The sequence below is a fragment of the Zeus faber genome, assembly GCF_960531495.2.
Source record: "Zeus faber genome assembly, chromosome: 21".
In the NCBI taxonomy this organism is placed as follows: domain Eukaryota; kingdom Metazoa; phylum Chordata; class Actinopteri; order Zeiformes; family Zeidae; genus Zeus; species Zeus faber.
This window is the reverse complement of record NC_137208.1, coordinates 4,300,342-4,321,103: the sequence shown is the minus strand read 5'-3', so window position 1 is coordinate 4,321,103 and position 20,762 is coordinate 4,300,342. Positions and strand designations below refer to the sequence as shown.

The 20,762-nt window shown below is 46.2% G+C and overlaps 1 protein-coding gene across 1 annotated transcript in view; it reads right to left on the bottom strand.

Annotated features, from left to right (window-relative positions):
• Positions 1–3,600: 3,600 nt before the first annotated feature.
• The window catches only part of LOC307246411 (protein bicaudal D homolog 1-like), a gene marked incomplete at both ends in the record, with an annotated part of 32,194 nt that continues 15,032 nt past the window's right edge, over positions 3,601–20,762 (bottom strand). The window contains 10 exons of the mRNA XM_080022325.1: positions 3,601–4,570; positions 5,364–5,515; positions 6,345–6,539; positions 7,064–7,463; positions 7,821–7,999; positions 8,703–9,245; positions 11,638–11,797; positions 12,558–12,865; positions 13,582–13,734; positions 14,838–15,050. Coding sequence (XP_079878451.1) covers positions 3,601–4,570; positions 5,364–5,515; positions 6,345–6,539; positions 7,064–7,463; positions 7,821–7,999; positions 8,703–9,245; positions 11,638–11,797; positions 12,558–12,865; positions 13,582–13,734; positions 14,838–15,050 — 3,273 coding nt within the window. The remainder of the gene's footprint in view (positions 4,571–5,363; positions 5,516–6,344; positions 6,540–7,063; positions 7,464–7,820; positions 8,000–8,702; positions 9,246–11,637; positions 11,798–12,557; positions 12,866–13,581; positions 13,735–14,837; positions 15,051–20,762) is intronic.

Sequence of the window (20,762 nt, the reverse complement as noted above, 5' to 3'; positions counted from 1 at the left end):
TGTGTGAACGGGGGGGGGGGGGGGGGGGGGCGTAATAATAAGAAAATAAACAGGCTTATTTTACTTTTACAGGCTTCGTGCGGCGTGAACAGGAAACCTGCCTCTGCTGTGACGTGGTGTTGTTCTGGCCGACCCCTCTGGCCTCAACACCAGTCGCGTGAGTTCAAAGCCTGCGTTGGAGGTCACTGGGGCGGTGTCGTTGACTTTTTTCCGGGGTGAATCTGAAGCCGTATTTCGATATTTTGACGGGGCGCGACGGGAAACGTTTGACGAGCGTAGCGTAACGGCACGTCCTCTCACGGCCGTTTCGATTGCATTCTGAAAACTACAGGGCTGAAGCGGAGGGGGATGGGGGGTGGGGGTGGGGGCTTGGGTTTGTTTGGTTGGTCGGAGAGTGATCGTGTGCCAGGGCGGGTAGGGATATCACAGAGAGGAGATCATGGTGGTTTCCTTAATTGTGCTTGGCCAATCAAATCTCTCCCAGAGTCCAAAAAAATAAAATAAAATAAAATAAAATAAAATAAAAACCCTGACAGTCTTCTTCTGCGACACTGCTGACAAACACATCAGCTGTCCTGAGCCGATAAAGTAAAACACCGGATCCTCTGCTCTGACCAGGCGGCCAAAAAGAAGAATAAACAAGATCGGGGTAGAAGTCAAGGAAAACCAGTCCATCACAATGATATCCCTGCGCCGCCGTTTGTCTCACGACGTGTTTGTTTGGAACAAATACACCAGTATTGTGATTCAGATTCAATATTAACTTGGATGTGCTGTACAAATGGGCTCCTTCCTAATATCTCTTCCTAATAATCTATATATATACTGTATATACTGTATGTAATTTTATATATATATATACTTATACATCATATTAGGAAGGAGTGGCTTTCAGAAACCTTATTAAGAGGACGCCCGTTTGTCAAATGCCTCTCTGTACCGCTGCTTATTACGGCCACGTACTGTATACTAGGTTTTAAAGCCCCCATGGGCACTGTGGGGAGCCAAAGACTTCCCGACAGATATCAGTGGAAATTAGGGTTAAGAAACAAGGTGTGGCCCGAGAATCAATACAAAACAGTCCGTATTCAGAGACCAATGTGTCGCAGGCAAGAGGGTCTGGCCATTTACATTAAAGGACAAGAGGCAGCTGTCAGCGGACAAAGTGATAAGAGTGTCCACTGGTGGGCATGCAAAGATGGAAAGGACATTTAAGGACATTTAAGGACATTAAAGGACATTTATGGACATTTGAAATGATGCTGGCCGGATATTTGTCAAGTAGCCTGTTTCCAGATAGAGTAGGGAGCAAAGCTGCCATAGTGTTAATGATATTTTTAATATGCCGCTTAATTTTCATTTCACCTCTGAGAGGGTCCCAGGGCCCAAAGCCAACAAACAAACTGAAAAAAAAATAAAATAATAATAATAATAATAATAATAATAATTAAAAAAAAAAAATAATAATAATAATAAGACAAAGGTAAGTACTGATGGTTCAGATGGGTCAAATATAAATAATGTCTTTTCATCGATTTCATCTGAGCATTTTCTTATACAAAAAAAAGTGTGCTCAGCCACAGCATGTACTGTTTTGCAAGTCAAGTCAGAACTGTAAGGCACGCACACAGGCACGCACACGCACGCACGCACGCACGCACGCACACACGCACACACACACACAAACACACACACACACACACACACACACACACACACACACGGTATCAGTATTATCTCAGTGATCTGTCATATCTTTAGTAAAAGCAGCCGTGATGACTTGATGAAAACTCCTTCCAGGTTGAATAATTTGCGTCCCTGAGTTTTGTGCAATGTCACAACAATCAAACTGGTCTTGATTTTGTCTTTATAACAACAAATTTGAAAATGGAATTGAACATTTTGTTTCTCTTGACGTCATCAGTCCTCCGCATGAGCCACTCAAGGGCACTACAGTAAAGATCTACTGGGATAACGCTGTAATCTGAGTAGTCTCAATTAGATCTCAATACTGTTCTGTTTATTATGGGAGGGAGGGGGAATCAAAGATAGAGAAATATAGCACCCAGTATGTTAATCTGGTATATTTGGTATGAGAAATATCTTAAAAGAAACTTCAACAATTGAAAAGAAATTGTTAAATATTAACACTGTTTTTGCTTGTTTCAAATGTAAATAAGAGATAATTCTATGATCAAGTAATTTAACATTATTGTAAAAATAATAATAATAATAATAATAATAATAATAATAATAATAATAATAATAATAATAATTATGCCTCTTACATTTTGGGATGAAAATCAACAATAATAATTCCAGTTGCTTTATATCTTAGATAAAATTGTCCAGTTAAAGTGGTGAGTTACCAGGGATTTCTGCATTTTGTCTCTTAGACAGTCATAGTAGCTGTAGTTATTACTATATCTTCAGTTTTGGGCCCAAGTGCTTGATGCACCGTAGCAAGTGAAGTCCAGGCACGGTACTCCACGTTAGAGCTTCATATCTCTGATCCACCGCGTTGATTGGGAATTCAATGGCCTCAGTTCCACTGGGTCCAACAGATTGAGCTTACAAAACACTATACCATTCAGAGCAGTTCTATTATTCATTAGTTCACTTTGATAAATAAACTCTTTTTGCTCCCCGGTTCTTCATCCCTTTCTCCCCTTTCTGAGGCCTGATATCGGACCAATAGCGACCTGACGGGGTGATTGTTGTGTTCACTACAGCCGGGATGCCACCCCAGAGTGGTCGAACGAGCGGTCCCTCAATGAAAAGAGGCAGGGAGGTCTGCGGTATAGCTGCATCCGGCATTTGACATGCATAGCTGAGTATCCGGCTAAACTAAAGTCTTAAGGTTGCGGAGTTGATGGCTGCAGCGAACGCGGCCATGGAGACGACGAGGGAGGTTTGGTTTGTCCCTCAGCCCCCCGTCCATAGCATGTTGTGACATCACAACGAAGCTGTGAGCGCCTCGAGGCCAAACACAAAGTGAGAAAAAACCAGAGTAGAGAAACTTGCTGAGCGTGGATCAGTAGCTCGTCCACAACTTGGATAAATTGCGGTGAATTATATTTGGTTATAACAGTGTCATGTGTGCATAATTATTACCATTCAAAACAAGGTGAGTATTACACTTAACATATGATGGTAAAGTAGTAGAGTAACGAATCAGAGTTTTTCCACCAAATGTCCATTTAAAATGCCGGTCGCCCCCTGTTTTCGATCACCACGTGCATGCTCGGTGAGGACGTGAAAGCCGAAACGAGAAACAAAAAAACAAAAAAAAAAATCATTTAAAAAGTCTCTATCGACATCCTGCAGACCAGTCAACGGTCTCGGAATAGAAGGAAGGCGCGGCCAGTTGTGCTCCTCTTGTCAAATCCCTGAGCAAAGTCACTGAACATTCAAAACCCATTGGCCGAGGCTTAGGCACAGGAAACAGGAAGTAGGAAATGGGGGAATAGGAAACCATTCTGTCCTCCTCTCTGTGAGCCCCAATCTCTCCGGTGACGGACCGAGGAGGAGGGCTTGCGGCGGGATGGGTTCAGGAGGTCAGGTTTAGGGAAAAGGCTGCGAGGGGTTAGGTTTTGGGCGTCAGTGCCTGGGCCGGCGGGGACTGTAGTACCTGGGGTAGAGGGGGCTGTACTGGTTGGAGTGGGTGTAGGAGGAGGAGGAGCTGTAAGCGGAGGAGTAGCTGTAAGAGGAAGAGGGCGAGAAGGAGGAGGAGTAGGCGGAAGAGGGGGACGGCGTGTAGAGGGCGGAGGGGCGCGTGAAGCTGGACAGGGGCCGCGTTCGAGGCGTGGAGGTCCACGTGGGGCGCCGGGCCCCCAGGAGGGGCGAGCGGTATGGGGCGGAGGGCGTTGAGCCCGGCGGGGCGGGCCTGGCGGCGGTGGAGGCGGTGGCGGTGGTGGTGGCGGCCAAGGTCGCCGCAGGGGAGGGGGAACAGGAGGAGGCGTGAGAGTCTGTGGCGAGGTGCCGGGAGAGGGCGGAGCTACGGGGGGGAGCCGGGGAGGAGTTGACACTGAAAGCGTGGGAGTCCACCAGGAAGGTCTGGACGCCCAGGGACCACTGGGAGTGAGGCGCCGAGAGCGGCGGCCAGGCCGAGGGGGAGGAGGGGCCCTCCAGAGAGGGCGGGCTGGGCGGGACTCGGTGCGAGGTGGGGGACGTGAGAGCGGAGGCCAGGGCCGCGGCGGCCGCGGAGAGCGAGGAGGGGCTGAGGGCCAGGGCGTAGAGACTATCGGACGCCACGGAGGTCGGGCTGGTTAAACTGAAGGAGGGGAGGCTTGCGGGCCCCGAAGCCGAGCCGGAGCCCGGGTCTTGGGCCGAGGCCGAGCCCGAGGGCGGGTGACTTACTTTGGGGGTGCTGGTCCTTGTGCGGGTCACCTTGGCCCCGCGGGTGCGGTGGGTCTGCTCCTGGTCGAAGGCCAGGTCCTCCAGGCGCTGGGTGAGGGCCAGTTTCTGCTGGATGGCCATTCGCAGGAGGGAGTTGAGAGTCTTCTTCTCGTCCTCGGCCGCAGCCAGCTGCCTCTGCATCTCTTCCAGCTGGGTCATGTACTCGTCACACCTGGAGGCGGGGGTTCGGAGGGAGGAGGGTGGAGAACGGAGACACTCGGTCACTCACGCTCAAGCCTGGCCCGCGCGGCAAGGCTTTCACAAATCTCACCGGGTGTTGAAAGTGTGAGCGACCCCGACGCGTCGCCGCACCCCGTGGGACATTCAACAGCTCTGTTCGCCTGGTGCGTCGAGAGCCCCGACTCTCACCACCGGAAATCTGGCACGCGTCACACGCGGCTTTGGAGTTAACACACATGGCGACGCTATTTATTTGCGCGAATGTTTTTGGACGGAATATCCAAAAAGGAAGAAAGAAGATGAACATGGGCTGCGTACTTCATGCTTCTCAGCGTTCCATGGCTGCTGTTGTGTTTCGGACTTGTTCCGCCTGAGGATATCGGGCCCTGAATATTCAACATGCGAACCTCCGAGGAGATCGGGGTCGGAGGTAGAAAAACACTCGTCACACCCCCCGCACGCAGGGTAATCTGACACGATAATCTCGAGAACCGTCCAAGGAAAATCGCACTCGCACCGCCTGAATCCAAACAGTCGTAACACACAAAAAGTCATAGGAACGCACTTTTCAAAATTCATTTTGAGGAGCTTGAGATTTGCACCAAGACAAAAACGGGTCCGTATTCCAAAAGCTTTGTGAATCCAATACGTACACAACAGACAGTCTACAGCGGAGACTCCATCTCTGTTGTGCATTACTTATATCACTTCAATTCATTTTCACCCCCCCCCAATTCATTTTTGTTTTGTTTTGGGGCAGATTTCTCTCGCGTCCGGGCTCTGACCTGGTGGCGAACATGGCTCTCAGGGAGGAGAAGGTGGCTGCGTCCTCCTTCAGGGCCTTCAGCTCGTTCCTCAGCTTCATCATGGTGTCCGTCACCATGGATTTCTCCTCCTCGTACTTACTCTTCAGGTTGGACAGGGCCACCTCCGCCGTCTGGGTGGGGGTGGGGGGGGTCGACACACACACACACACACACACACACACACACACACACACACACACACACACACACACACACACACACACACGCACACACATTAGTTTGAATGAGTTTATTTTATTCTGCATGGTTTATTTACATGTACAAGGAAGATGTTTTTGTGATTAAAATAAGGGATGAAAATAAATAGACAAAGACAAAATGGAATAAAAAGACAGAAAATACATTTTAAAAAAGTCCACAAATATGCAAAACAGAACCAGTCAAATATATGAAATTCATGCACAGACACACACAAACACACAAATATGAACAAATTCACATCCAGTAAAGCACATGTACATGCGCACACACACAAACACGCACACACACGCACACACACATACACACACACGCACACGCACACGCACACAAACACACGCACAAACACACACCAACACACACATGCACACAAACACACACACAGACACACGCGCACACGCACACACACTGTCCATGCATGCATACAAGTGTACACACAAAGGGTGAGAGCAAAAGCAATGCAAACAGAATACACATACCAAAATACCCTCTTAACTAATAACTCATGAATGTGTTTTTTTTTCCACACAAAAAAAGCAACCAAACACAAAAAGATTGATAAATTTTTTCATTTGCACCCAAAATAAACACTGGTGGAGGGTAGACAAGAATGAAAAAATTTGACAGTTCAAAAAAAGTATTATTCATTATATCATTATATCATTATTATTATTATGACTTTTTCCATCATTTCTTCCGTCATTCCGTCGTTTTCTCCCCCTCCCTGGCTCTGCCGCTCACCTGCTTGTTGGCCTTGAGCACCAGCCTGAGCGTGGCGACCTGCTCCCTCTTGGTGCTGAGCAGCGACTTGAGCTTCAGGATCTCCTCCAAGCAGCTCTCCTTGTCCTTGTCCAGCAGCGGGGCCAGCTCCCTGGCCGCCGCCCGCTGCCGGGACAGCTGCAGGGAGCGGTCCACCGCCCGCTGCAGGTGCTTCACCTGGGGGGCGCGAGGAGAGAGGGGGGGGGGGGGGGCATTTAGCCAGTTTTTTGTGAGAGACTTTTCTGCATTGAACGGCCACATTTATTTTTTATTTTTTGGAATTTTGAGTCCATGGTTATCTATGTTTAGAAAATAAAAAATAAAATATTTCCAGGTTGTTCTGTGACATTGATGTGTATTATCATGCACTAGGAATTAATTAAATATGAATATTTCTTCATTGATAGATGAACTTAAGAAAGCATTCAAAATCAACCTTTTTTCAAAATCCACCAGTTCCTCCAGTTATCTCAGAGGAACCGATTTAAAAAAGGGACACTGACCTAAAAAAACAAAACAGATTATAAGTGAATTCAAATGTGGACCTTTAGATGGAAATAAAATGGGTTTTCTTTATTTTTATTTTTTCCTTCCTTATTATCATATTAGAATTCATACAGTTAATTGGCAGATATTTTCTCATTCCCGGCCGATCGAGCGCTCCTCCTCAAAAACAACCCTCTCTCTCTCTCCAGTGGTACCTGGTCTCTGATGATGGCGTTGAGGTTATAGATGTTCATGGGTTCCCTGCGGAGGTCGCCAGCGGGCTCCAGGGCGGGCGACGAAGATGACGACGATGAGGAAGAGGCACTGATGCTGGGAGACTCAGCGGTGGGGGTGCGGGGTCCCGGGCTCTGCTGGGCGGGGACCTGGAGGCCCTCCCGGGCTCCCTCCCTGCCCTCTCTCCCCGCCTCACCCGAAAGGGGCTCCTTGGACGGGGACTGGGACGGGCTCCGCGACTCCGCGGGACTGGAGGCGGCGGATGGGGCGGACGGCGCAGCCGCGAGCCGCCGGGCGAGGCGCGGGGTGAGGAGGACGCGGCTCTCATCCGCTGACATGGCTTTAAGAACGGCACTGAGGCCCCGCAGACCCCGGCCTTGCCTGGGAGAGATTTGGAGAGAAAAGAAAACAACATTTAATTAGAATCTTTCGATCTTTATTTTGCTTGAATGGTTGACAAATTGACTCTTGTATTCAGCAACTCAACTCAACCCCGTGGAGTTGTGCCCACCACTCCTTCACGATGTAATTTCTCTTCCCAAAACCATGAAAAAAAAGGCTAAAGTTGTTTCAGTCTGGATACTGTTTCGTAGAAGTACCAGGTCTTTTAAGAGAACGACAAAAGTATTCATGTCTTAAACAACAGAAAAACCTGACATTGTCGAAAGACTTCAAAGACCACCGTGCTTTACGTGTTGTAACCCTCATAATTAAATCCTAAAATAATCCTAAACCAACCTGTAGTAGTCGAGCATGACGCGGTTGGGCGTCTCGTTGTTGCACAGGCAGACGTGGTGGTACAGCTGAGCCAGCTCCTCGCTCAGAGTGACCAGCTCGTCCTGAGCGGCATTCAATGCTCCCTGGCTCTCACTGGCTGCGTTCTGAGCCACCTGCAGCTCCGACTGCAGGCTGGACACCTGGAGAGTACAGTAGTGTAGTACAGTGCAGTACAGTACAGTACAGTACAGCACAGTGTGGTATAGTACAGAATAGTACAGTATAGTATAGGACATTATAGTATAGTACAGTGTTGTATAGTACATTGTAGTATAGTGTAGTATAGTAGAGTGCAGTATAGTATAGAATAGTATAGTATAGTATTGAATAGTACAGTATAGTATAGAATAGTATAGTATAGAATAGTACAGTATAGTAGAGTATAGTATATAGTATGGAATAGTATAGTAAAGAATAGTATAGTATAGAATTGAATAGTATAGTATAGTATAGTATAGTAAAGTATAGTATAGTATAGAATAGTACAGTATAGAATATAATAGTATAGTATAATATAGTATAGTATAGTATAGTATAGTATAGTATGGTCTAGTATAGTACAGAATAGTATAGTTTAGTCTAGTATGGTATAGTATAGTATGGTATAGTATAGTATAGTATAGAATAGTATAGAATAGAATAGAATAGAATAGAATAGTATAGTATAGTATAGTATGGTATAGTACGGTATGGTATAGTATAGAATAGTATAGTATAGTAGGGTACAGCATCATAGCATTATGTTTTATTTTCTTGTGCTATTAGGATACAAACCCACCACTACGTTACTCAGTAAATACAGACAAACTAAGTTCCCGCTCCGTGTCTGGAGCCAGCGCTGACCTTCTCTCGTCCCTGGCGGCAGCTCTTCTCCAGCCTCCCCAGCTGAGCCTCCAGATCTCGGAGCTGCGCGTCTCCCCTCGTCCTCTCCTCCGCCGCCTCCTCCCCGCCGTGGGCCAGACGTTCCCGCAGGGCCTTCAGCTCCGCCTTCAGCTCCACCACCTCCGTCACGGCCACTCGGTATTTGCACTGCAGGATCTCCAGGCCCGGCGTCTGGTATGAGAACACTTGACTTTTGCTCGCCTTCCCGCCCTTGTCCTCCTCGCTGTCGCCCTGTTCTCCCGCCTCCTTCTCTTCCTCTTCCTCCCGCGCCGCCGCCTCCTCTCTGTGCCGCTCTGACGGGGCCTGACGGTGGAGCTGGGACCCCGGGTCGTGGTGGGCCTCCCAGGCGAGGTGGGCCTCACGGTGCAGGCGACGCAGGGCGGTGACCTTCTGGCTGAGGCGCAGGGCTCTCTCGTGCTGCTCGTCCAGAGCGCCCTGCGTGTGCTGGAGCTGCGTCTGGGACTCCTGCAGGCTGGTCAGCAGCGTGACTTTCTCCCGTTCCACCTGCAGGAGGCAGCAGACAGATAATGTGTTGATGCTTTCTGTACACAGTAATAATACGTCTACTAAATACCCCATATACCTGTGCCTATAAAAGACGATAACATGTAAACATGTCCAGCCTGATACCCTGTTACCCCTTCTTTTCCATTATGTCATGTATTATTATTGCTTCTGTAAATACATGAAAACCTTGATTTAAACCGTATCCTTCATTTTTATTTATAGGTTAAGAGTACCAAATCCATTCCCTCCAAAAGACTTTCTGTTTCAAGGTGAAGATGAAAACAGAAAAAAAAAAACCCAACTACTCACTTTCGCCTCCATCTCTGTTTGAATTGTGCTCGAGCTGACAACAAACACTTTTCCAGGTTTCACATGCAGATCTCTAAGAGTAGTTCAAGGGAATTCTATGAACAAAAACTCTTTATGATTGTGCACGTGGTAAAAATCAACTGTAATCGAAGTGTCCTGCACTGAGTGACTGATGTTCAACAGGGCACTGAAAAATCTTCTCATCCGTCCATTCATGTAAATTAAATCTCTTGACAGGCGGTGCTGATGGAACGCGTGATTGAAATAAAGCAACGAAGGTTTGACTAATTTTGACACAAATGCTCGGCCAATGCCCTCTGTCTTAAATTTTGTGCGGAAACATTCAAGGTTTCTTATTTTTCTGCCCCTGAAACCACCAACTGGCAGCGGGTTGCACAGCTCCAGAGACATGCCGTAAATCTCATCTCTGGTCTTTCCTGTGGTGAGTTTGCGAGTTCTGACGATATTTGAAAGGTATTACCCACACCCTAGCCTGGGGTAGAGCAGGTGAGAATAAAAAGATAGAGGGGTAAATAGACCTCTTCCAGTGTCTTATACAGTATATATGGATCTCACTTTTACCCCTCACCAGAACTTTGGGCATTCTGGGCCCAAGTCCTCATCACGAGGACCACACATATATTATGGGCCTCACTAGATAAAAGGTGTCCACCTAGTTGTCCATGATATGCAATCCAGATACTTCAAAGTGCACTGGTTGCAAAGAAACCCCACCCCCCCAAAAAAAATAAAGTCATTAACATTTCAAATCGGCTGCACTGAAACAACGTTCTCCAGCTAAAACCCACTGGAGCGGCAGGCGGTCGATAGTCTAATGTGTCAGGGAGGATATAAATAAGCCCTTCCTGGATTCCGACCAATCAGAGAGAGCAGAGAGGGAGCAGGAAGGGATGAGATTACATCTGGTGGCACTGCAGCATCTCGCTGTGTAACACACACACACACACACACACACACACACACACGCACGCACGCACGCACACACACAGGTTAAAAACTGAAACAATAAAAAAAAAAGACAAAAACAAAATATCTTTTAATTTGGTGAGAAGAGGAAGATTACGAAGGGCGGGGCGAGAAAATAGAGAATGAATGAGAGAGAGAGAGAGAGAGAGAGAGAGAGAGCGTGCGCGATGAGGGGTTACAACATGTCCGCAGCGTTTTACAGTAAATTATTCACAAGCCTCCTCCTGGCATTCCCAGTGGTCACAGGGAGGAAGTCATATTTCGATATTCAGTCGCAGTAATAACGTTGCTCTCACTCTATTGTTGGGATGTGACGGCGCTATATCCAAGATGTCTCACATGTGAGACACTAAGTGAGTCATCTCTTGAGTCACCGTCTATTTGATCACAGATACATGCGTATTTTACAGGTAAGCCATTCATCCAATTATGATATAGACATTTTAGGGGGTTTTATATCCTCGCTCCATAGGACAGCAATATGCTTTATAGTGTAATAAATAAATAAAATATGATAGTTAAAAATATTATCACAAAAATGTTGATCAATCTCAATATTTACCATCAAGAACAGCATTAAAATGCTTTTTATCTATTCTGTAAACAGGAAGAATATGTTTTTACATATCTTACGCCCACTGCCAGTCCCGCATCAGGTCCATCTCACAAAAAAATGAAGGCATTAAGAAAATAAGAATAAATGAAAAACAAAAATAATAATAAAATGAATCAAATAATAAATATGAAAATTAAAAAAGGTTAAAGTTTTGATCAAACCCAAATCGTGCTCCCGTCATCTCAGAGTAACTGGTTTGTTAGAAAGTGGGCGTGTGCTCCAGCAACTGAAACAGACTGAAGCTGCATTCTGATTGGCTGGTTTGCTGTTCCAGAAACCTGTTTCACATACACATGACGCAGGGAAACATATCAAATAAGACCTCCTGTACGTTATCGTTGTTATCAAGATGAATGTCATCTCCTCTTAGTGGCCCCCTTCGACCCCCTAATGGCCCCCTAGTGGCCCCCTAATGGCCCCCTAGTGGCCCCCTAATGGCCCCCTTGTGGCCGATGGAAGGCCAGAGCGCGGACCCACCTGCATCAGCTGCTGCTTGAGCTTCTGGATCTCCGTGAGGTTCATCTCGCTGAAGAGGTCGGACGCCGCGCCCTCCGCCTTCCTCCCGCCCGCTCTACACTCTCCATTGGCCCTGGACAGAGAACCAGCCCCTGAACCAGCCTGGAGGTGGCCATTACACCTAGAGGAGAGGAGAGGAGGGGAGAGGAGAGAAGGAGAGGAGAGGAGAGGAGAGGGGAGGAGAGAAGGAGAGGAGAGGAGAGGAGGGGAGATGGGAGCAGAGGAGAGGAGAGGAGAGGAGAAGAGAGGAGAGCAGGGGAGGAGGACGGAGAGGAGAGGAGAGGAGGAGGAAGGAGAGGAGAGGAGAGATGGAGAGAGGGAAGGAGAGCGGTGGAGATGGGATGAAAGTAGAGGAATTAGGGCGGAGGAGTGGAGAATACGAGGGGGAAAAGAGAGAAGGAGAGGACAAATGAGGGGGAGGAAAGAGGAAAAGGGATAAAATGATGTGAGAGGAGAAGTCAGGAGGAGAGAAGAGGGAAAGAAAAGAAGGGAGAGGAGAGGAGAGGAGAGGAGGGGAGGGGAGAGGAGATGACAGGAAGAGGAGAGGAGAGGAGGGGAGATGAGAGGAGAGAAGATGAGAGGAGGGGAGAGGAGAAGGGGAGAGGGGATGACAGGAAGAGGAGAGGAGGGGAGGGGAGATGAGAGGAGAGAAGATGAGAGGAGGGGAGAGGAGAAGGGGAGAGGGGATGACAGGAAGAGGAGAGGAGGAGAGATGAGAGGAGGGGAGAGGAGAGGAGGGGAGGGGAGAGGGGATGACAGGAAGAGGGAAGGAGAGGAGATGAGAGGAGATAACAACATTAAAAGAGGGAGCAGCCGAGGAGAGCGAATGAGAGCCCGGAAAGCTGAGCGCTCCTCCCCCCCTTAAATCCAAGTCCCGCCACCTGGAGGAGGGCTCCTCGGCGCCGGGGGACAGGGCGGCGGTGGGCGTGGCGGCGCCGCTGGGCGGGGCCGAGGTGAAGGCCAGGTGGGCGCTGCCCGTGTAGGCCACGTCGCACATGCTGAGGTGGTGCACCAGCTCCTTGCGCAGGTGGTTCTTCTGCTCGCGCTCGCTCTTCAGGGAGTCCAGCGCCTCCTCCAGCTGCGCCTCGGAGATGTCCTTCAGACGCAGCGCGCCCTCCAGCTGGCTGCGCAAGAGCTCCGTCTCCTCCTCCAGCACCTTGATCTCGTGCTTCAGGCCCTCGTACTCCACCTAAATCACACACAAAAAAAAAAACTGTGGATTGAGGTGAGGGTGTGGAGGCGTGATTTGGGGGGTCACACCAGAGGAGAATATAATAACTTCCAGAAGCATTCAGTTCTATTCCTCTCCACCAAACCCCTCCCAGATAATACCCTTATGTCTCCAAAGCAGTTTCATTGTTTTGGGATTTGGTTGTATTACTTGGTGTCGACCGTGCGCTTTGTCCGTCCGTCTTTGAGGTTCACGCTCATTTTCCTCCTATATTTACACACGTGTGGTGAAGAAAACCTCAAGGGCGGCACAGTGTCAAATTCAGTTTTAGCCTGTTTAGTAGCCTAGAAATGCTGCTTATGCCTTTCCAGATGAATTGACAAATACATATATAATATACTGTATATACACAATATATGTTACAGTCGGAGATTATTAGATAATTGATTAATAAAGGTAAAATTCTCACCGTGTCTTTAGAATTGTCGATAACCCGAAAATAAAATGTGCGAAAATATAAAGAAAGTATCAAAAAGTGAGCTATCGTGCAGAAAATGGCCAGTGATGCTGACTAGTAAATGGGCTAAAACTCACTTTGACACCGGTATGGTCCCTTAAAGTGCCCTAAAATATGAAAAAGAGGGAAATCCCACCGTATGTGGTTAACAAAAAAACGAATACACGTGGTTTATGTCTCTATGCACAGTACATGGGCGCGTGCAAAATGCCGGCACCTGGTTTTGCTTGAGCGTCGACACCAGTTTCTGCAGCGAGATGTTCTCGTCCTCCAGCTCCGTGTAGTCCTGGAGGAGCCGCGCCTCTCGGAACTTGTACTCCCTGATCTCCTCCCGCATCCGGCTGCGCTGCAGCTCCAGCATCTCGTTGCTCTGCGGAGACGTCCCAACAGAGACCATCACTGGGCTGTCCATGCATTCGGGGATTTATTCGGAATGTTCCTCTATAGCCGTGTTTCCCCACCGCCATCCCATTAAACTTAAAAAACGTTTTTTTTTTATTATTTTTTTAAGATTCTCTGTCCACACAGGAATGCAAATACCAGTAGGGGGCGATAATAACTCTAAAATTTGATGTCAAACACCACAGAAGAACATGAGGAGCGCGCGGCGTGTGGAGCTTCTTCATAATATTCAGACACAGCACTGTACGGAAGCTGGAGAGACTTTTCAACTTCTAATGGAGACATCGCAGACTTTCATCGCAGTTTCGTGTGGACAGGACACACACACACACATGCAGCAAAAATTCACACACAGACACACACACACACACACACACACACACACAGAAACACCCTCCCACACACAAGTTTAAGAAAGCATAGACACACATCTAAAACTACACACACACACACACACACACACACACACACACACACACACACACACACACACACACACACACAGACACACACACACACACACACACACAGAAACACCCTCCCACACACAAGTTTAAGAAAGCATAGACACACATCTAAAACTACACACACACACACACACACACACACACACACACACATACAGACACACACACACACACACACACACACACATACACACACACACACACACACACACACAAACACACACACACACAAACACCCTCCCACACACAAGTTTAAGAAAGCATAGACACACATCTAAAACTACACACAGACACACACACACACACACATACAGACACACACACACACACACACACACATACAGACACACACACACACACGTTCTAAAGTTCATTTTTTAAACTATAATCATAAATCATATTTAATTTAATCCAAAATTTCACTTGAGAACGAAATTTGAGAGCTGTTAAAAATATACCATTTCAGGACTCCTATCCTCTGAACCAGAGGACATTCCCCCGCCCGCCCCGACAATCCCAGGAGGACCAGGAAAAACCCTTGTCTGGAACTTTCCACCCGGCCAGGCTCCTCCTCCCCCTCCCCCTCCTCCCGCTCCTCCCCTACCTCCCGCAGCTCCTGCAGCAGGCCGCTGAGGTGCTCGTTGTCCGCCTGCGTGCTGGCCACAGTGGCCCGGCTGTGCTTGAGCTCGGCCTGCAGCTCCAGCAGGCGGCCCATGTAGTAGGCCTCCTTGGTGGCGGACTCCTGCAGCAGGGTCTCCTCGTTGGTCTCCCCGTCCTCCGCCACTTTGCGCTGGGTGGAGTAGGCCTGGCCAAACGCCTGGACCGGGGGTGGGGGGGGGGGGGTGGGGGGGGGTGGGAAGGGAAAGGTGTCCATCAAACGGAATTCACAGAGCCATTCGGTGTACGTACATTTGCTCGGAGAAACTAAGAAGGAAAACGACAGAGATACTCCTTCTTCAAAGTTCTAAACAAAATAAGCATTGCGATACGAAGCGGCCACCAAAGGTGCCGTGGTGAAGCCATGGGAGGCGACATGGGGTGAGGCGAAAAACGACGGTAAATGCTGAAGGGAGAGGAGAAGCAAAGGAGAAGAAAGCAGCAAATGTGGGAGTTGATCACCTCAAAATGAACTCTAAATATACCCTTGTTTGGTTCTTCCAGGTCGACTATGTGAAAGCAGGCAGACCCATGTTGGAATGTCTCTTTAAAACAAACTGGGAATACGTTATTACCCATGTTAATGTACATATAGATTGAAAGTGAGGTCTCGCCTCTGAACTACAATTGCCGTGTGATAAGCCCTCCCCTCCTCCCTGGTCAGCTCTCATTTCATGCATTTTCCTTCCATTGTCGTGCTGCGCTTATGGGAACATTAACAGTGCAGAGCCACTCTGACCCCTGCTCTCCTTAGTACCGTGGGTAGAAATGGGAGCTCCCTCTGCTGTTGCACTTAATATGAGACCCACTGCACCACAGCACTGAATGAAATGGCTCTAATGTCCACGGGATGTGGCTCGAGAACCCCAACACCCCAACTGTAGCAGCTCACCGCTCCAAAAGACTTAAGAGGGCTTAAATGCGAGTGAATTAACTCTGGTCCACTGTAGGCTTGTATATGGATGGAATGATAACAACATTGACCTCTTTCTGTCCATTTCCCTCTACTGCCTTTTCCAGGCTGTAGGGAGATAGAGAGCTAATCCCAGTTGACATGGGGCATAAGGAAAGAACAGTAGGCCCCCGGAATGGGACACGGCCTATTACAGGGACACACACATTCACTTTCATATCACTCACACCTAAGGGCAAATTCATGTGAAAGCCACAGTCAAGTGAAATTCTCTCTATCAGCACTCCACTCGTTATGAAGATGAACAGCATCCAGAAGGTCCAGGTCCACAGCCCAAGAGGAGGGTGCAGGGAGCACTGGGTGGGTGGTGGATTCCCTTCAAATGATATATATTGTGAGTGCCCGCTTCACATTTTTGGGAAGAAAAAAAAAGATAAAACATAAATGATGTGCGCTGTATGTGCAGTGTTGAAGTGAACATTTAAAGGGTGGCGCAGATCCTCACAGTTGATGATATGCTCATTAAATGACAAGATGTGCTATAGCAAAGAGGTAGGGTACCAAACTTGCGTTCGTAGACAGATTTCATTAACCTGGGAATTAAAAAAAAATCAAGAAAAAAAACCAACTTGTCCCATTTGAGAACCGCTGCCCTACGGTGCAACAGCCTTATCTGGCGTCCGCCTGGGGAGCTGTCCGCGGTGCTGGTGACTGGAGCTGGCCGCGGTGCTGAAGGCAGCTCTGCAGGTGTCTTTCACGAGTGACTTATCTGCGAAGGCCAAGCTCGGCTGAACTCCAGGCAATTTCATGATAATAGAACGGACATTATGGCTAATTATCGCCATCATCAATCCTCACAATTCCACAGCAACAACAAACGCACGTATTCGTAGATCACAGTACAACCCATTGTTATTGATTAGCCTCTTTTATAAAGCCTCACCTTTGTTGCGTTTGTCCTATCCATTTGAATTAGCCCGTCTTGCCTCAAACTATATTGTAATACAAATTGTATTGTGCTTCTTACTTTTTTCTTTATTTCTGATTATGTCTTGTTTTTTTTTATTCTTTATTATTATTATTATTATTATTATTATTATTATTATTATTATGTTGTTGTTGTTGTTGTTGTTGTTGTTGTTTTTTATGCCCACTCTCTCTGGTTTTAATGTTTTCTTCAATTGTGTTTATTTTATGCTACCTGTATGTTACCTGTGTAGCCCTTTGTAACAGTATGTTTTGAAAAGTGCAATACAAATAAAGATTTTCTTATTTTACTTCACTAACTTTGTTATATTTTAGGGTTTTTTAAAAGGGGACATGCAGAGAGAAGCAGAGTGATAAGGTGAGGGGAAATCCCTCTCACACTGTTGGTGGTAGATGTCTGACTGTGTACATGTGCTGTACATCTGTGAATATCCGTGCTGTGATTACTCCGCTAACTCCGTATTTTCCCCAAGGACCACGCTGTAAGTACAGTTCACTGAGGCCATCTTCTCCCTGAGCTCCAGAGGGGAGGTTGTCCTTTGTAATAGAAATGCCTCGCGGGGTGAAAAGTGGCTTGGGCCGGAAAGTTGTTTGTTAAATGTTGATTCAAATCCACGGTTCATAAAAAAACATTTGAGGAGTACCGTACAAAAACATTTTCGAAAAACCTATTGAATACATTTTTCAACAACTTAAATAACAATTTCTTTTTTATGCAGGAGAGTTAGAGTAGCAGAAAGTGAATAAACATTTACCAGACGCTTTTATCCAAAGCGACTTACAATTGTTCAAACACCGACGGACGCAGCCATCAGGAGCAATGAGGGGTTAAGTGTCTTGCTCAAGGACACTACAGCATGCTAGCAGGAGGAGCCTGGGATCCAACCAGCAACCTTTAGATGACTAGACCACCAGCTCTACCGCCTGAGCTACCATCCCCATATAATAAAACATTACAAATCCTCACAATTCCACAGCAAGATTTGTTTTAGTTTACTTTTCACAATTTTATTTATTATTTATTACATTTATTTATTTATTTAACCTTTTGTTATGCAAGTTTTCTGTAGAAACGCACCAATCCTCATCACGACAAATTCCTCGCACAGCATATGTTAATGTACCTGGCGGAATAATCTCATTCTGATAAAAATACACAATAAAGGTCGTGCACTGATTTAAAATAAAAACTTAAAAAGAGTTACACTAAAAAAACATTACTCTCACTGTACAAACCCATCTCATCTAGTGTTGATAACCAAATAATTGCGCCGACTGCACTTTCCGTTTCAGAGCATACCACCAGACACTAATCTCCAATACAACTGAGGGCCATCGCAAGCATCCGGCTCCAGCTGATTGGATGAATGCTTCTCTTAAATGCAATTTTGGAACCAAAGGGAACGGTCCCAGATCATTATCAAGACAAAAATATTCTCCATAAAATGTAATATCCCCCTTGGGGGCATTGGAAGCAGAGCCACAGATCCTAAACGGAGCTGTGCTAGACACTCACTCACACACACACACACACACATACGTACGCATGCACACACAGACTTACACAAACTCACACACACACACACACACACACACAGAAAACAACCCCTTCCACACACACAAACACATTAAGAGACACATTTCGTTAGATTTTTCTTAATGAGTAATATGTAATATGACAATTAAAAAAAAAATATATATATATATATATAAACACGTACACACATACAAACACAGATGCGTACAAAAACAAAAACACACACACACTATCTCTCTCTCTCTCTCTCTCTCCATCTCCCTGTTATTTCATTATTTTATTACCATCACATCCTCTTAGTGAGAGTCTGAGTAGTTGTACGCTGGCTTCAGATAGGAGTGTCTGTCTGTCTATCTGTCTGTCTATCAGCCTATCTGTCTATCTATCCATCTATCTATCTATCCGCCCGTCTGTCCGTCCCTCCATCCGTCCATCCGTCGGTCGGTCTGTCTGTCTGTCTGTCTGTCTGTCTGTCTGTCTGTCTGTCTGTCTGTCTGTCTGTCTGTCTGTCTGTCTGTCTGTCTGTCTGTCTGTCTGTCTGTCTGTCTATCTATCTTTCTATCTATCTATCTATCTATCTATCTATCAAGGCACTGAGTGTACTGGCTCCAATAAATCCTGTAATGGAAAATGAATATTAAAGCCTTTACCGTAAAAGGAAAAGAGGAAAGAAAGTGGGAGTGTTCAGGTCGTGTTTGACAAAGCTTCCCGCTGGAGCTTCAGTCGTATTCTCCTCCGTGTAAGGGGTGAACACAGGCCTGGGCTCATTCTCCAGGAGAGAGAGAGAGAGCGAGCGGGTGAGTCAGCGTTATTGCTGGGAAGCCGTTAGAGGAAACACAGAGAGGTAAAGGATGTGCCTCGCCGTGCCTGCTAACAGAGGGAGGGACACACTCAGCCCCGCCGCGCGGAACACGGGCAAATTATTATCTTGCAATCACCCTTCTGGGATGGATACGACTTATCTGGCAACGCACAGCTGTTCTGTAAATGCAAAATGCCCTGCGCCTGCTGCGTACCCGGCCCGTGCATACCTTTACGACATATTTCATTCACAAAGACGTATCCAGAAGAGCAACGGCTTTCATTATTGGAATAACTACCCAGTATAGTATAGGATGTTAATACTACCCCTTCATATAGCCATGCAGTGGAATAGCCCTTTATGGGTGGGTAGGAGGTATATTCCGATCAGACTTCCATACTGTCTACTATATTTTCTATATATATATCACTATAGGGCGGTTCCACGGACGGCGTTTTTTTTTTTATCTCAATCAGGAGACCGATAATTCTACTTAAAGTAATCCAGAATTTAAAAATGCCTTTCTGAGACGTCGCTTAATTTAAGATGAATTGGTTTTAGACCAGGAAGTCCGAGACTAAGGTGATGAAGTACTGGTCAGCTCCCTCTGTCTGGACTTGGTGATGCTCTTAGTCCAGATCAACCTGGTCGACCTGGAAGGGTCATTTTCACTTTGTCCGGATTAAAAGTCTAAGATTTAGTCTAAGATTAGGCCTCATCCATGTCCCACAATCCGTCCCCAGTTAATAATGTTGCCCACTGGGCATCCATAGCCACCTAGTTGTCCTGGAAGTTGTGTTCCCTTCTCAAAGTTTCTTCCATTTTTTACCCAAGTGGTTTTTCTGGCAGTCTTTCCACTCGCGGGTGGAGGTTAAGACTAAAGGATGCTGTTTGATTTCTATGTGAAATGTGGGTGAAACCCTTTGGGGCTGCACTGTGATTAAGGGCTGCAGAAATAAACTGGACTTGACTTGACTTAAAAACCAACTGCTTTTAATGTGGTTCAGGCAAAAACACACAAGTTTTCCAAAGAAATCACAACTCAAACTTAGAGACTTACATTCATCTTTTTCAGGTTGGAGATGTCCAGATTTTGCAATATTTTTATAATGAGTTTGAGTTTTTAAAAACCAAAAATAAAAAATACATTTCAATAATAATAATAATAATAATAATAATGTTGATGATGATGATGATGATAATAATAACAATAATAATAATAATAATAATAATAATAATAATAATGTTGATGATGATGATGATAATAATAATAATAATAATAATAATAATAATAATAATAATAATAATAATAATAATAATAATAATAATAATAATAATAATAATTAAAACATCAAATAACAGTTAAAACATCAAATAAAACATAGAAGAAAAAAAACAAACATCTAACTGGAGAAGAATACAACCAGTTATATACCAACACAAAAAGGAATCACCAAACACAGAGCAGTAGGTTACAAGGGTTAGAAAAAGAGAGGGAGAGAGAAAGAGAGAGAGGACGTGGAGGGACTGATAATGAGACAGTGAAGGAGAAGAGGACTCATTAACCTGAATAAAGTGAGAAGGAGAGAATTCAAGGCGGCGGTTTGAGAGAGGGATGGAGAAAGAAAGAAAG